General features: G+C 49.8%; 1 protein-coding gene across 1 annotated transcript in view; it reads left to right on the top strand.

Moving 5' to 3' along the window:
* Positions 1-255: 255 nt before the first annotated feature.
* TXNDC11 (thioredoxin domain containing 11) overlaps positions 256-16,382 on the top strand; it is a 64,145-nt gene continuing 48,018 nt past the window's right edge. The window contains exons 1-3 of the mRNA XM_075317929.1: positions 256-591; positions 5,781-5,997; positions 12,465-12,562. Coding sequence (XP_075174044.1) covers positions 467-591; positions 5,781-5,997; positions 12,465-12,562 — 440 coding nt within the window. The 5' untranslated portion in view covers positions 256-466. The remainder of the gene's footprint in view (positions 592-5,780; positions 5,998-12,464; positions 12,563-16,382) is intronic.

Below are 16,382 nucleotides of genomic sequence, written 5' to 3'. Positions count from 1 at the left end.
GCACAGGGTGACACAGATCAAGCTCACAGATCCCGGCACAGGGTGACACAGATCCCGGCACAGGGTGACACAGATCAAGCTCACAGATCCCGGCACAGGGTGACACAGATCCCGGCACAGGGTGACACAGATCCCGGCACAGGGTGACACAGATCCCGGCACAGGGTGACACAGATCCCGGCACAGGGTGACGTGTGCGGCTGAGCGAGCGTTGCCGGGTGACGGTGTGCTGCAGCTGGTGCACGCCTGCAGGCGGGGAGGGAGCCGTGTGACGGTGCCTCCGCTTCCCTATACGCGGCCGCTCTTTGTACACGCTCCCCGCCCATGTTTCGGCCGAGCCGCGGAAGTCCAGTGTGTCAGACGTGGCGGCGCCCGGTTCGCGCTGGTGGCGGCCCCGGGGTGTGATGAGGAGAAGCCGCGTCCTGCCCCCCGCGGGCTCGGGCCGCCCCCCTGCTCTATAAGCGGAATGCAGAGGCCGGCCTGGCTGCACGTTAAGCGGCTGCTGTGTCTGATGGGCCGGAGGCCGGAGCTGCTGTGTGGGGCCATAGCGCTGAGCTGCGCCCTGGTCGTGGCGCTCAGGTTCACCTGCAGGTAACTGTATAATGTCTATATAACATATGTGTGTACAGTTGCACACAGTCTACTGCCATGTGCAGCACATGTACCCTTCTCCTCTCATCTCCCCGTATACAGCAGCCATATGCCATATTGTGCATTCCGTCTCCTCACCTTTATGATGTATTTATTATTATTCTTGTATAGCACCACCATACTCCACAGCGCTTTGCAGACATTATCACCACCCCCATTGGAGCTCGCCCTCTGGTTTCCCCGTCAGTTTCTCTTCTGGGGGTGTGAGGTGACCCTCCCAACTCGGGGAGGGCTTACAGTCATGAGAAAAACTAAGTGCACCCTTTTTGGATTCTGTTGTATTAATTCTATATCAGGAGTCAGGACATCTGGTCCTTAGAAATCTGGTCCTTTAGAAGTCAAGTGGACCTGTCACATCCCCGGACACTGTTAACCTGCAGATATGGGGTTAATCTTCATGATCTAGTGATCTACAGCTGCTTGACCGCAGCACTGAGAGTAACCTTTATATCCTCCAAGAGCCGGCAGCTTTCAGTCAGAGGCGGCACCATGAGCAGCAGCTGGAAGGATGCCCTGTGGCCGGCTCTCTGGGGGCCAGCTGTAAGGCGCAAATGATGTTTACTTCTCCCTGCAGCTTCAAGCTTTCAGTCATAGAGGCGCGGCCGGTATTGTTTCAGTCGCAGCTCTATACATAGTGCGTGCTCACTGTAACCGACCGCGGCAGTGACTGACAGCCGCTCCGCATTACATCAGTATAGAGCCGGCTGTCAGTCAGTGCCAGGTTACAGTCACCACTCACTATGTAAAGAGAGGAGACTGAAAGCTTTGAAAAGTTGCAAAATTTCTGCTCCGCTAGGAGTTGTACAGAAGTTTAACAACGTTTGTCGTTTCCATGCCAGTTTCGCCGATGTGGGCTGAGGCAGGGGCACGATACCACAGCTCTTCTAATCTGTGATGTGCTGGTGGGTTCTACATCTGGAGTAAGATTTCTGGGGGTGCATGTTGGCAGACGCTACTCTAGGCGCTCCTGATTTATTAAGGGGCACACCTCTTTATCAGTCGGGAACATTTCTGTCCTATCCCCTTTAAAAAGTAAAAAAAAAAAAAAATGAATGAAGTGGAGCTGAACTGCCGGAGACTGGAGCTTTTGTTCTGCCTGTAGAAATCAATCAGTCTTTAGTTTTTTCTGTTTCTGGGCTGGATATTAAAATCGCAATGTAAGAATGGCAGTGTGCGCGCAGGCCAATCCCCGTATACTGATAATGCGGGATCCACCATCCCCCGCTCCCCGCTGGACGCTCACGGGCAGTATGTACTCATATAGGACTGCGTATTTGTAAGACTTAAATAAACTGACCCCAAAAATATGAATTACTTGAGAGCTGATGCCATAGGGATTTTTAGGACCTTATCAATCAACAATATTGGAAATTTAATGTTTAAAAATCCCTAACATGTACATATTGCTTCAGCTGCTATAGTGCTCTGCCCAATTTATTGAAACTCTTCACCCGATGTCTGGGGAAAGAAAGATCAGACCTGTTGGATTTCAGCATGCCCAGTCCTTTATCCCCACAATAGATAAGCTGATAACCATTGAAATAAGAAGTTCTTCTAAGGCGCCCCATACACGTATAATAGTGGGCACCCAGCTCTTTAATACACATACACCCCTAGTTCAGTCAATGGGGAGAGGAGACTGTGCCGGTTTCAGACAGCCGATATCTTTAATATCTGATACTAGAAATAGGCCCGATTCTTTAGCATCGGGAGTGCGGTGAAATGAACATCTGTGTATGCTTAGTGGTGCTGACAGTAGCAGTGGAGATGTGTCACTGTTTGTGCTTTCCAACATATCTGTTGTATGTCATCCCTCTGCATTTGTGTGTTGTATGTGTGGCGTCATTTGACCTCTTTCAGCCCTGTGCACTGTCTCTTCCTTGTTGTGTGCTGTATATTGGTATCTGGTGTTGTGTTTCTCGAGTTGTGTTCACTATGTGGTGTCTCCCCTGTGTGCTGTGTGTTTACACTATATGGGCTCTGGTAATTTGGGTTCCGCCTGCACTGTTGTCCCTGGTTACCATGGCTATGATGTTGGCGCGAACTGCAGCTGCACAACTGACAGTGCTGCAGTGCATTGTGGGATACGGTTACATCCGCAACTGGTAATTATGTATGTAGATTGGGAGAGACTCCAGGTCCTCTCCTCCTCGTCAGATCTGTCCTGGTCCCATCAAACAGACTGGCTTGGCATTTTGATTAATCTTGCTTGGCACCTAAAAGCAGGTAATCTTTCGCCCTCCATGACCTCGAACATGGTGCCGGCTTGTTGGGGCTTTAGTCTGGAAGCCATATGTGGGCTCCTAGGACTTCTGTTTGGCGATCATTCATATACGGCACAATCTGCGAAACGTGTCTGCCCCGATAACGAGCAGCCGCTCTCTCCAGACGGTGTACGGGCACTGACATGGATGAGTGGGCCACACGGCACAGGATGAGGAGGAGTACACGTGTGGCCGAACTCTAAAGAGCGGGAATGTCCTGTGGCATGAACGTGGCGGTGTAATTTGTGACTACTCGTCTTCATTGTGATGCAGCAGTAATGTGATTCATGTCACCTAACACCAGGATGTATGTGCTGAACCTCCTCCTGGTGATTTCTGTTTCCGCAAACACAAGTACACAGACTAGGAGACATTCTCCTTTTATCTCGCTCACCTTGAACTTTCCTCCTTCTTGCCTTTTATCACTAAGTAATGCTGCTAAATATCTTACACAACCCAATATATATATTTAGGGGGCTGTCTAACTCCCACCCCAAGTCTGAATTTGGTCAAAAAGATTCGATTGATAACTTGCCTATCCCTTCCTCTCAAGAAAGAGGTTACGCAGCAGCTGATGTGTGCAGTGAGCTTTTCTATAGGGAGATTGGGATCACTCAGATCTTGGCAGCGTGTAGCTTACATACAAGGTGTGTCTTATGGCATTTCCCTTCCTAAATGTGCATCATTCGAAATTGATTGCCAATGGCTTGCCTATGTTTTAAAGAGGTTGTCCAGGTTTGAGAGAAAAATTTGCAGCTTTTCTGTGCGGTGCCGGTGCGAGTGAGTGGTCACATACAGACTAGTTTGATTTTTGACAATATACAGTGCCTTGCGAAAGTATCGGCTCCCTTGAATTTTCAACCTTTTCCCACATTTCAGGCTTCAAACATAAATACATAAATTTAATGTTATGGTGAAGAATCAACAACAAGTGGGACACAATTGTGAAGGTGAACGAAATTTATTACTTATTTTAAACTTTTGTAGAAAATAAAAAACTGAAAATTGTGGTGTGCAATATTATTCGACCCCTTTACTGTCAGTTCAGCAAACTCACTCCAGAAGTTCATTGAGGATCTCTGAATGATCCAATGTTGTCCTAAATGACTGATGATGATAAATATAATCCACCTGTGTGTAATCAAGTCTCCGTATAAATGTACCTGCTCTGTGATAGTCTGTGTTCTGTGTAAAGCGCAGAGAGCATCATGAAGACCAAGGAACACAACAGGCAGGTGCGTGATACTGTTGTGGAGAAGATTAAAGCTGGATTTGGTTACAAAAAGATTTCCAAAACTTTAAACATCCCAAGAAGCACTGTGCAAGCTATCATATTGAAATGGAAGGAGTATCATACCACTGCAAATCTACCAAGACCCGGCCATCCATCCAAACTTTCATCTCAAATAAGAAGACTGATCAGAGATGCAGCCAAGAGACCCATGATCACTCTGGATGAACTGCAGAGATCTACAGCTGAGGTGGGAGACTCTGTCCATAGGACAACAATCAGTCGTACACTGCACAAATCTTAACTTTATGGAACAGTGGCAAGGAGAAATCCATTTCTCAAAGATATCCATAAAAAGTGTCATTTAAAGTTTGCCACAAGCCACCTGGGAGACACCAAACATGTGGAAGAAGGTGCTCTGGTCAGATGAAACCAAAATTGAACTTTTTGGGCACAATGCCAAACTGTTTGGTGTAAAAGCAACACAGCTCATCACCCTGTACACACCATCCCCACTGTCAAACATGGTGGTGGCAGCATCATGGTTTGGGCCTGCTTTTCTTCAGCAGGGACAGGGAAGATGGTTAAAATTGATGGGAAGATGGATGGAGCCAAATACAGGACCATTCTTGATCAAAACCTTTTGGAATCTGCAAAAGACCTGAGACTGAGACGGCGATTTGTCTTCCAACAAGACAATGATCTCAAAACAGAAAGCAAAATCTACAATGGAATGGTTCACAAATAAACGTATCCAGGTGTTAGAATGGCCAAGTCACAGTCCAGACCTGAACCCAATCGAGAATCTGTGGAAAGAGCTGAAATCTGCTGTTCACAAACACTCTCCATCCAACCTCACTCAGCTCCAGCTGTTTGCAAAGGAAGAATGGGCAAGAATTTCAGTCTCTCGATGTGCAAAACTGATAGACACATACCCCAAGAGACTTGCAGCTGTAATCGCAGCAAAAGGTGGCGCTACAAAGTATTAACTTAAAGGGGACGAAAAATATTGCACACCCCAATATTCAGTCTTTTATTTTTTACAAAAATTTAAAATAAGCAACAAATTTCGTTTACCTTCACAATTGTGTCCCACTTGTTGTTGATTCTTTACCATAAAATTTAAAATTTTTATCTTTATGTTGAAGCCTGAAATGTGGGAAAAGGTTGAAAAATTCAAGGAGGGCGAATACTTTTGCAAGGCACTGTAAGTGAATTGAGAGAATTCTAACACGTCTAGTTGGCATGTGATTGCTTGCACCTTCTATACCAGGGAATGAAGATGGGGTGTGTGTGATTTAGGAGTCTGCAGTCATGTAGACTTTGCTCCCAAACCTGGACAACCCCTTTTAATGGTTGAACGGTTTTGCAGCAACAGTAAGCAAGTTATTAGTAATGAATTTGTAAGGATGCAGAGGAAAGTCACTGCCACATTTAGGAAGCAGAATCTCCTTGGAGGTTTGCAGAGTGCCCTGTGTGACCCCAGTGTCAACCTATATTCAATGTCTCTAAAAGCGTTTGTCACCAATCTGGATACATGTTGGATGTTACGCTGGTGACGTTGCTCTCTCGAATAGCTGGCTTTCTTGCACTGATGTTATCTTGTGTGTCTCACTCTTCACTTATGTTTCCAGCCGTGCTAAAGATGTCATCATGCCAGCAAAGCCGCCAATGCAATTCTTCCCCACCCAGTCACCAGTGGTGGACCTCTTCCTTGGCCAGCTTGACTATGCAGAGCACTTGCGTCGGGACTCTGAGATAACCTTGTTTTTCCTGTATGCGCCCTGGTGTGCACAATCCATCGCTGCAAGGAAGGAGATCGAGCACGTGGCTAATAACCTTGCAGATCAGGTAAAGGCAATGTCTCTGTATTACAGATTAAGAAAAATACTACTGATGAGTAATTACCTTTTTGAAATGGAAAATGTCATAATGACTAATTCCTTCCAAAGACCATACTAAGGACCAGGGGGCGTACACTGCGAGTGGAAGAAGCGATTCCAGCAGCTAAATAGGAAAGGGTTCTTTACAGTTAGAGCAGTCAGACTGTGGAATGCCGACCACAAGAGGTAATAATGGCTGAAACTATAACCGCTTTTATATCAGGGCTGGATAATTTCCTCAGTACACACAACATTGTTGGTTATAAATGACTTAGTGACTAAATGTAGAACTGGTGGAGGAAGGGTGAGCTAGATGGACCTAGGTCTTTTCTTTATCGTTCCTTATGGGAGACCCAAACCATGGGTGTATAGCTTCTGCCTCCGGAGGACACACAAAGTACTACACTCAAACGTGTAGCTCCTCCCTCCGGGCTATATACACCCCCTGGATGACAATCTAACCAGTTCAATGCTTTGTGTTTCAGGAGGTCACACACACTTGCATTCTCTGATATTTTTTTATTTTAATTTTAAAGATTTGGAAGAAAAGCGGGTCCAGTCTGGACTACCGGCATGTCCCTTCACACCCCACTTTGTCGGCGGTGCTGTTAAGGTTGACTTCATAAGGCTGGAGCCTTCACATGCCGCGCTCCTTCACATCCTCTGAGAGGCTCTGGGTTGAAGTGGGAGCCGTCACGGTCCTCTCTGCTTGCAGGAGACCGGCCTCCATCCACAGCCCTGTCTGGTTTCTGCTGGAAGGAGCGTTCACCCCCCCTCAGGGACTGGCCCTGCGTCTCAAAGCTAAGTATTGAGACGTTTCTCAGGGGTCCCGGGTACTTTTATTAGGGGGACAGTATGTGTTTTATCGTTACTGTAAATTCTGGCCGGTTCTGGGGGTTTCCCCTGAGAACCGCGCCGAAGGTGCCTGCTCGTCGGCCGCATTTTAAAATCTAGGCCCCGGCTTCAGTTTGGGCCTAGTTTCGGTTTCGGCTCCTCTGCATGTCATGCATACAGGATGCATAGCGTGGCGCCGCCCACCGCTCGGCCAGCAGAGGGGAGGACACTCCTCTCTGGGGAGATGTTTCCTCCTCTGTATCTCTCCCTGGCCCTCCGTTTTCCCGCTCTGGGGCTAATGTCCGCCCCCCCCTCCTCCTTCCAGCGCCATTTTCTCAGCGTTCTTGCTCTGGACGGCGCTGGATGCTGCAGCTGCTGCTGTTTAGGAAGGCTGACGCTTCACTGGGGCTTTGAGCTGTGGAATCCGGAGGGCACACAGAGAGCGGGCTGGTAAGCCACAACCTCTGGTTGTGGGCTTTTATTACACTCTCAGGGCATTCTATAGGAGTGTATTACTACTGGCAGAGCTTCCACCTCAGCAGCATGTCTGTCACCCGAAGTAAGGCTGCAAACATGTACGCTATATGCACTGCTTGTAAGCTCATTCTGCCAGAGCCAAGCACATACCCACATTGTGATGCCTGTGCTAATATGGTTGTGTCTCAGCCTGGAGCCTCCTCAGGGGTCCCTCCGGCTGCTCCGGCCCCGGTGGCTGAACCCCCGGCTTGGGTAGCTTCCTTTTCACAAGCTATTTCCCAGTCTTTTGCCGACTCCATGGGGCAGCTGTCCCGGACACTGCTGACCATGCATCAGCCCCCTTCTCAGGGTGCCTCTGCTGCTCCGAGCTCTGCAGAGCTCTCAGAGCATGTCCTAGGACCCCGTCCCCCTAAACGGAGACGCAGGGACCCTTCTCCTTCCTCTTCCCACGGCTCTGATTCACGTGCCGAAGTGCAGGGCGAGGAGGATTCGTTTACTGTGGGCTCAGACGCTTCCTCTATGTACCCCATTGACTTGTCTGAGGGTGATGCGGATGTTAGTGACTTGATTGCGTCCATTAACTCCGTACTGAACCTCAACCCACAAGAGTCAGAGGAACAACCTTCTCTGGTAGAGATACACCAGTTTACCTCACCTAAGAGAGCTAGGAGTATGTTTTTTAACCACTCCAGCTTTCACATCACTGTTACTAAGCCCAGGGCCTGTCCTGACAAACGTTTTCCGAAGCATAGTTCAGATGACCGTTTTCCCTTTCCACCAGAGGTGGTTAAGGACTGGGCCCAGTCCCCAAAGGTAGACCCTCCGGTGTCCAGAATCTCAGCCCGCACAGTCGTAGCTGTGGCTGATGGCACTTCTCTTAAGGATCCCACTGACCGCCAGGTTGACCTTCTGGCCAAGTCTGTATATGAGGCGGCAGGAGCCTCGTTCTCCCCGTCTTTTGCGGCAGTGTGGGCTCTTAAGGCAGTCTCTGCCTCTCTGGCGGAGATACATTCCCTCACCAGGGACTCTATTCCTGAGACGGATGCCTTAACTTCTCAAGCTTCGGCTTTTGCATCCTACGCCATGTCTGCCATCCTGGAGGCTTCTCACCGCACGGCGGTGGCCTCCGCTAACTCCCTCGCGATCCGCAGGATCTTGTGGCTTCGAGAGTGGAAAGCAGACGCTTCCTCTAAGAAGTACCTTGCGAGTCTCCCTTTTGCTGGGTCCCGGCTGTTTGGGGAACAGCTGGATGACATAATTAAGGAAGCTACTGGCGGGAAGAGTACTTCCTTGCCACAAACTAAAGCCAAGAAACCTGTCCAGGGCAGGAACCAATCGAGGTTTCGTTCCTTTCGTTCCTCTAACTGGTCATCCTCTAAGCCCTCGACCTCGTCCTCTACCGCAGCCAAGGATCGTAAATCCAACTGGCGCGCAAAGCCGCGTCCTCAAAAGACTAAGGCAGCCTCCTCTTGACTATCTGGCTGCGCCAGCAACGTCCTTGGTCGGTGGCAGGCTCTCCCACTTTGGCGACGTGTGGTTTCAACACGTCTCCGATCAGTGGGTGCGGGATATCATCTCACACGGCTACAGGATAGAATTTTCTTCCAGCCCGCCAAGCAGATTTTTTCTGTCCACCCCCCCCTGCTCCAAAGCCGCCGCCTTCTCTCAGGCCGTGGCATCCCTGCAGGCCAACGGTGTAATTGTTCCGGTTCCCGCCCGGGAACGGTTCAGCGGTTTCTACTCAAACCTCTTTCTAGTCCCCAAAAAGGACGGTTCCTTCCGGCCCATCCTGGATCTCAAGCTTCTCAACAAGCATGTTCAGGTGCGGCACTTCCGCATGGAATCTCTGAGATCGGTCATTGCCTCAATGACCCAAGGAGAGTTTCTGGCATCCATCGACATCAGAGATGCCTATCTGCATGTGCCTATTGCGGTTTCACACCAGCGTTGGCTACGCTTTGCAATCGGGGAGGAACATTTCCAATTCGTGGCTCTCCCCTTCGGCTTAGCCACGGCCCCTCGAGTATTCACCAAGGTCATGGCAGCAGTGGTTGCGGTCCTGCACCTCCAGGGGTTGGCAGTGATTCCTTACCTGGACGACCTTCTAGTCAAGGCCTCATCCAGTGCAGACTGCCAGCGGAGTGTCTCTCTCACTCTCGCCACGCTAGTTCAGTTCGGGTGGCTTGTCAACCTGCCCAAGTCCACTCTGACCCCGACCCAGGTGCTTTTGTACCTAGGGATGCAATTCGAGACTCTGCCGGCACTTGTCAAGTTGCCCTTATTCAAACAGCAGTCCCTTCGTCTGGCGGTGCGCTCTCTGCTGAGGCACCGCCGTCATTACATCAGACACCTCATGCAGGTGCTGGGTCAGATGGTGGCGTCAATGGAAGCGGTTCCCTTTGCCCAGTTCCATCTGCGTCCCCTGCAGCTGGACATTCTCCGCTGTTGGGACAAGCGGATCTCTTCCTTGCACAGGCTGGTGGCTCTGTCGTCACAGACCAGGAGCTCCCTTCAGTGGTGGCTTCGGCCCCTCTCTCTGTCACAGGGACGCTCCTTCCTGACTCCGTCCTGGGTGATCCTCACCACGGATGCCAGCCTCTCCGGTTGGGGAGCAGTATTTCTCCATCACCGAGCACAGGGCACTTGGACTCCGTCCGAATCAGCCCTCTCGATCAATGTGCTGGAGATCAGAGCTGTGTTTCTAGCTCTCCTAGCCTTTCACCACCTGTTGGCGGGCAGACACATTCGAGTTCAGTCGGACAACACGACAGCGGTTGCCTACATCAATCACCAGGGCGGGACTCACAGCCCTCTGGCGATGTTGGAGGTTCAACGAATCCTCCAGTGGACGGAGGACTCCAAGTCCACCATATCCGCAGTCCACATCCCAGGCGTGGAAAACTGGGAGGCCGATTACCTCAGCCGTCAAACCGTGGACAGCGGCGAGTGGGCCCTGCATCCGTCAGTGTTCAGATCAATCTGCCGCAAGTGGGGCACTCCGGAAGTGGATCTAATGGCATCCCGGCACAACAACAAGGTTCCGGTTTACGTGGCTCGCTCCCACGATCCTCAAGCCTTCGCAGCAGACGCACTGGTTCAAGATTGGTCTCAGTTCCGTCTGGCCTATGTGTTTCCCCCTCTAGCGCTCTTGCCCAGGGTTCTGCGCAAGATCAGAATGGAGGGCCGTCGAGTCATACTCATTGCTCCGAACTGGCCCAGGCGAGCTTGGTACCCAGACCTGCTCCGTCTGTCCGTAGAGGTGCCGTGGCATCTCCCGGACCGCCCAGACCTTCTCTCTCAAGGTCCGTTCTTCCGCCAGAATTCTGCGGCTCTCAGATTGACGGCGTGGCTCTTGAGTCCTGGATCCTGACGGCTTCAGGCATTCCCTCTGAGGTCATCTCCACCATGACTCAGGCTCGGAAGTCTTCCTCGGCCAAGATTTACCACAGGACTTGGAGGATTTTCCTGTCCTGGTGTCGCTCTTCCGACCATGCTCCTTGGCCGTTCTCCTTGCCGACCATCCTGTCTTTTCTACAGTCCGGTCTACAGCTAGGACTGTCCCTCAATTCCCTCAAGGGACAGGTGTCGGCTCTGTCGGTATTGTTCCAGCGGCGTATCGCCCGACTGGCCCAGGTGCGCACCTTCATGCAGGGCGCAGCTCACATCATTCCTCCTTACCGGCGGCCCTTGGATCCCTGGGACCTTAATCTGGTCCTCACGGCCTTACAGAAACCCCCCTTTGAGCCTCTCAGGGAGGTTCCCTTGTTTAGACTTTCACAGAAAGTTGTTTTTCTAGTAGCCATAACTTCTCTCAGGAGAGTTTCTGATTTGGCTGCGCTCTCTTCGGAATCCCCCTTTTTGGTGTTTCACCAAGACAAGGTGGTTCTTCGTCCGACTCCGGACTTTCTCCCTAAGGTGGTGTCTCCTTTCCACCTTAACCAGGACATTTCATTGCCTTCTCTTTGTCCGGCCCCTGTGCATCGCTTTGAGAAGGCGTTGCACTCCTTAGATTTGGTGCGGGCGCTCCGAATCTATGTGTCACGCACCGCCGTTTTTAGGCGGTGCACCTCACTTTTTGTGCTAACCACTGGTCAGCGCAAGGGTCTCGCTGCTTCTAAACCGACCCTAGCTCGTTGGATCAGGTCGGCTATCACCGATGCCTACCAGTGTTCTCAGGTGCCTCCCCCGCCAGGGATTAAGGCGCACTCGACCAGAGCTGTCGGTGCCTCCTGGGCTTTCAGGCACCAGGCTACGGCTCAGCAGGTTTGTCAGGCTGCCACGTGGTCCAGTCTGCACACTTTTTCAAAGCACTACCAAGTGCATGCTCATGCTTCGGCAGATGCGAGCTTGGGCAGACGCATTCTTCAGGCGGCTGTCGCCCATTTGTGAAGTTAGGTTTTGCCTACTTCTCAGTTTGGTTTATTTCCCACCCATGGACTGCTTTGGAACGTCCCATGGTTTGGGTCTCCCATAAGGAACGATAAAGAAAAAGAGAATTTTGTTTACTTACCGTAAATTCTTTTTCTTATAGTTCCGACATGGGAGACCCAGCACCCTCCCTGTTGCCTGTTGGCAATTTTTTGTTCCGTGTGTTTCACCGGCTGTTGTAGACAGAGTTCCGGTTATTCCGAGTTTTACTCTATCTCTACTTATGGGTGGATGTCCTCCTTCAGCTTTTGCACTGAACTGGTTAGATTGTCATCCAGGGGGTGTATATAGCCCGGAGGGAGGAGCTACACGTTTGAGTGTAGTACTTTGTGTGTCCTCCGGAGGCAGAAGCTATACACCCATGGTTTGGGTCTCCCATGTCGGAACTATAAGAAAAAGAATTTACGGTAAGTAAATAAAATTCTCTTTTTTTCAACCTAAGTAACTATGGCAGTATTAATACGGTTTGAATTGTAAAGGGAATTAATTAATGTTACATGGTCGGTAACCTAAAAATGAGAAACTACTGCGCTAATAGAAATAAAATTGTGCTGAAACTCCAGAAGTTTGAGACCATTCACATTCTAAAGCCTTGGCTTGATATTTTGTCCAGTGTCTCTCGAAGGTGGTCACCCTGAGAGCTGGGTGTGGAGCATTACTTTTGAGTTTCCCATTTTCTTCTATTTTCTCTTTTAGGTACTTTTTGTGGCTGTCAACTGCTGGTGGCATCACGGCAAATGCAGGAAACAAAGGAATTTTTTCTATTTCCCAGTCATTAACTTGTATCATAGGAGGTAAGTGAGCTATACATTAGCACTGTGTAATGATATTGCCTTATGTAATGATAGGACGTCTCCATTTATCCATAGATTTATTACTTTTAGTGGCAGATAACCAACTGTTTCCCAACTTTTGGCATCTGTTTCCGCTCAGCTCTTAATTTGTGGTTTGATTGGAGCTTTCACCTGTTTGGACACCCTACATATCACTGAAATTGGGGGGGCTGTGAAGCACTGTTTACAGAAATCAAAGAGCACTTCAGGGTTAGGGACTGCTTAAAGGGAACCTGTCAACACTTTTTTGGCCTATAAGCTGCGGCCACCAACATCGGGCTCTTTATATACAGTATTCTAACATGCAGTTGCTCGGTGGGCCTTATGGGCAGAAGTGTTTCTAGGCTTTCTGGCACCCGGGGCAAGAATTCAATTTGGCGCCCCCCCATGTGACCAATTATTTATATGTGATTTGCATATTTAGTCACGTGATGATGAGCTGCTCTTAACAATTCTCTCAATGTTCAAAGAGAAACCTATGAAGAAAAGCTAATTGTCTCATGCAAGTATGAATATCCCATATGAGTGGAGTGGCCATGTGGTGAATGCTGGAACCAGAAGCAGAGCTGAATCCTGACAGGGAGTATATTACATGCTGTTAGAATTGGGCTACACTGTTTAATTTTACAAGTAAAGGGCTTTTCCAGGTTTGAGATAAAAATCTGCAGTCACTATGTGACTGTACACTTCTGAATTCTCACATTGCACACTGTCAGGATTTTCTGGTGTCGGCGGTGAGTGGGAGGTCACGAAACTGCAAGTATATGATTTACATACATGTGGTCATATGCCGACTAGACATGTATGGCCTCGCTCAATAAAAATGAATTCAGTAAGGTCAGACACATCTAGTCAGAATGTGTCCAGAAATATAAAAATCTCATACTTGCGGTCATATGACCGTCCACTCTCGTCACTGGCACCGGAGAATCTTAAAAGTGTGCAAGCACTGTGAGAATTCAGAAGCCTGCAGTCACCTAGAGAGACTGGAAACTTTTATCTCAAACCTGGACAATACTTTACTGATACAGTTAAGCAGTGTAGCCCAATTCTAAGTAAAGGGGTTGTCCAATCTTGCATTTTATGTATTGTTACTTGTGTACAGGATCAGAACTAGTAACAGCACCAGAACCACCAGAGGTACATAAATACATAATTAGAACCCCCATCAATGCAGAAACACAGCATCACAACCACCAGCAGTACAGAAATTCATCATCCGAACCACCAGCAGTGCAAAAATACATCCATATAACCCCATCAGTTCAGAAACAAAGCATCAAAACCCTCCTCAGTACAGAAATACATCATCAAAACCACAAGAATGGTACATTAATTGTAATGTCAGGTCAGACACATAGACATTTGTATGCAGGAATCTACAACTTCCAGTACATCCTTACAGGGCATTTGTCACCAGGACTTTAACACCTAATCGGAGAGCAGCATAATATAGGGGCAGAGATCCTGATTCTAGCGGTGTCATCTACTGTGCTGCTTAGTGTAGTTTTGATAAAATCACTGTTTAATCAGCAGTAGATTATCATTACAGGACTACTTGGTGTGCTGCAGGTAGTCCAGCATATTCATGAGCTCTGTATAACTGCTAGATCTGCAGCAGAGAAAACTTTGATTTTATCAATGTGATATGTCATCAGAGTGCAGTACGATGTACACAGAGACAGGCCGTGGTGAAGGGGGAGAATTAGTCCCTCCGTTCCTCTTGTCCGAAGCTGTGATCTGATCTCAAGATTGGATCAAAGCGGCATGACACTCGGCTCCTGCTCGCAGCAGAACCTGAGCCAAGGTTCATTAGCATATCACATCTGATACTCTCGCATGGGAAGCAATGCGCAAGTGAGACTGAGGCCTAATGATGAGAATGTCAGTGTCACAAATAAAGGCTGGAGTCACATTAGCGTATGGCATCCAATGCGAGTGCAACGGATGCGACATGCTAATGACCCTCTGCTCAGGCTCTACTGCCTGCGTGAGCCGAGTGTCATGTGAATGTGACCCGATCTTGCGATACATGCACACACAGACACATTACAGATATTATTAATATGGGGAAGCAGGCAGCAGCCTCACTCACCTCCCCCGCTTGTCTCCGTCCAGCTCCTTCTCGGCATGTGGCTGTGCTGCGCTGATTGGTGGCCATGACTAACAGACCTGGCCGCACACAGAGCACACTAACACTGCTGTATATATATATCACAGGAGAGGCTGGGGACATACAGCTTTAGAGGGAGGCATTCAGATCTGAGGTGGTATACAGCACTGGGGTGGGGAATGTACAGCTCTGGGGGTTATATAGCACTAGGGTGGGGGACGTACAGCTCTGGGGGTGGTATACAGCACTGTGGTGGGTGACATACAGCTCTGGGGTGTATACAGCTTTAGGGTGGTATACTGCACTGGAGTGGGGGTATACAGCTCTGGGGTGGTGTACTGCACTGGAGTGGGGGGGGACATACAGCTCTGGGGTTATACAGCACTGGAGTGGAGGACAAACAGCTCAGGGGGGTATACAGCACTGACACTGCAGTGGGGGACAAACAACTCTGAGGGTATACAGCACTGGAGTGGGGGACAAACAGCTCTGAGGGTATACAGCACTGGAGTGGGGGACAAACAGCTCTGAGGGTATACAGCACTGGAGTGGGGGACAAACAGCTCTGAGGGTATACAGCACTGGAGTGGGGTGAACTGACAGTTCTGGGGGTATATAGCACTGGGGTGGGGTGAACTGACAGTTCTGGGGGTATATAGCACTGGGGTGGGGTGAATAGGGAGTTCTGGGGTTATATAGCACTTGGGTGGAGTTAATAGACAGTTCTGGCAGTATACAGCACTGGGGTGGGGTGAACAGACAGTTCTGGGGGTATATAGCACTGGGTGGGGTGAATATACAGTTCTGGGGATATACAGCACTGGGTGGGGGGAATATACAGTTCTGGGGGTATATAGCACTGGGGTGGGGTGAATATACAGTTCTGGGGGTATATAGCACTGGGGTGGGGTGAATATACAGTTCTGTGGGTATACAGCACTGGGTGGGGTGTACAGACAGTTCTGGGGGTATATAGCACTGGGTGGGGTGAATATACAGTTCTGGGGGTATACAGCACTGGGTGGGGGGAATATACAGTTCTGGGGATATATATCACTGGGGTGGGATGAATATACAGTTCTGGGGGTTTATAGCACTGGGGTGGGGTGAATATACAGTTCTGGGGTATATAGCACTGGGGTGGGGTGAATATACAGTTCTGGGGTATATAGCACTGGGTGGGGGGGACAGGACATACAGCTCAGCGTGAAGTTGATGGTTCGGCTCCTGTCTGACAGTGTCTTCATCTGTGGGTTGAGCCTAGAATGTACGGGCTCCTTCCAGGTTAGTGGGCGTGACCAGCTTCATGAGAAGTCATACATGGAAGTAGCCCATACATTCTAGCATCTACCTTTTCTATTGGACGCAGTGCACGCTGCGTGCTAGCTCCGCTCACAGATGAACTTAGGGCCTGCAGGCCGCAGAGAAGGCTGCGTGCAGGTGTGGATGTAAGAGCCATCAGCCAGGGAAGTGCGGCCTGCCGGCGTGAGCGCTGCTGGCCCTGGAACTCGGCCCGGGGGCTGCAGCATACATCACCGCCCTTGCTGAATTGTGCTGTCCCTGGCCGCTGGGGAGACTCAGACTGCTTCATCAGTCGGCCCGCAAGCGCCCCCCCCCCCCCGACACTGCGCCCGGGGCAGATGCCCTGCCAGCCCCCCCCTAGATACG

This window comes from Anomaloglossus baeobatrachus, chromosome 7 (assembly GCF_048569485.1).
Source record: "Anomaloglossus baeobatrachus isolate aAnoBae1 chromosome 7, aAnoBae1.hap1, whole genome shotgun sequence".
Lineage (NCBI taxonomy): Eukaryota > Metazoa > Chordata > Amphibia > Anura > Aromobatidae > Anomaloglossus > Anomaloglossus baeobatrachus.
The sequence above is the reverse complement of the archived record's forward strand: the minus strand, read 5'-3'. Positions and strand labels throughout refer to the sequence as shown.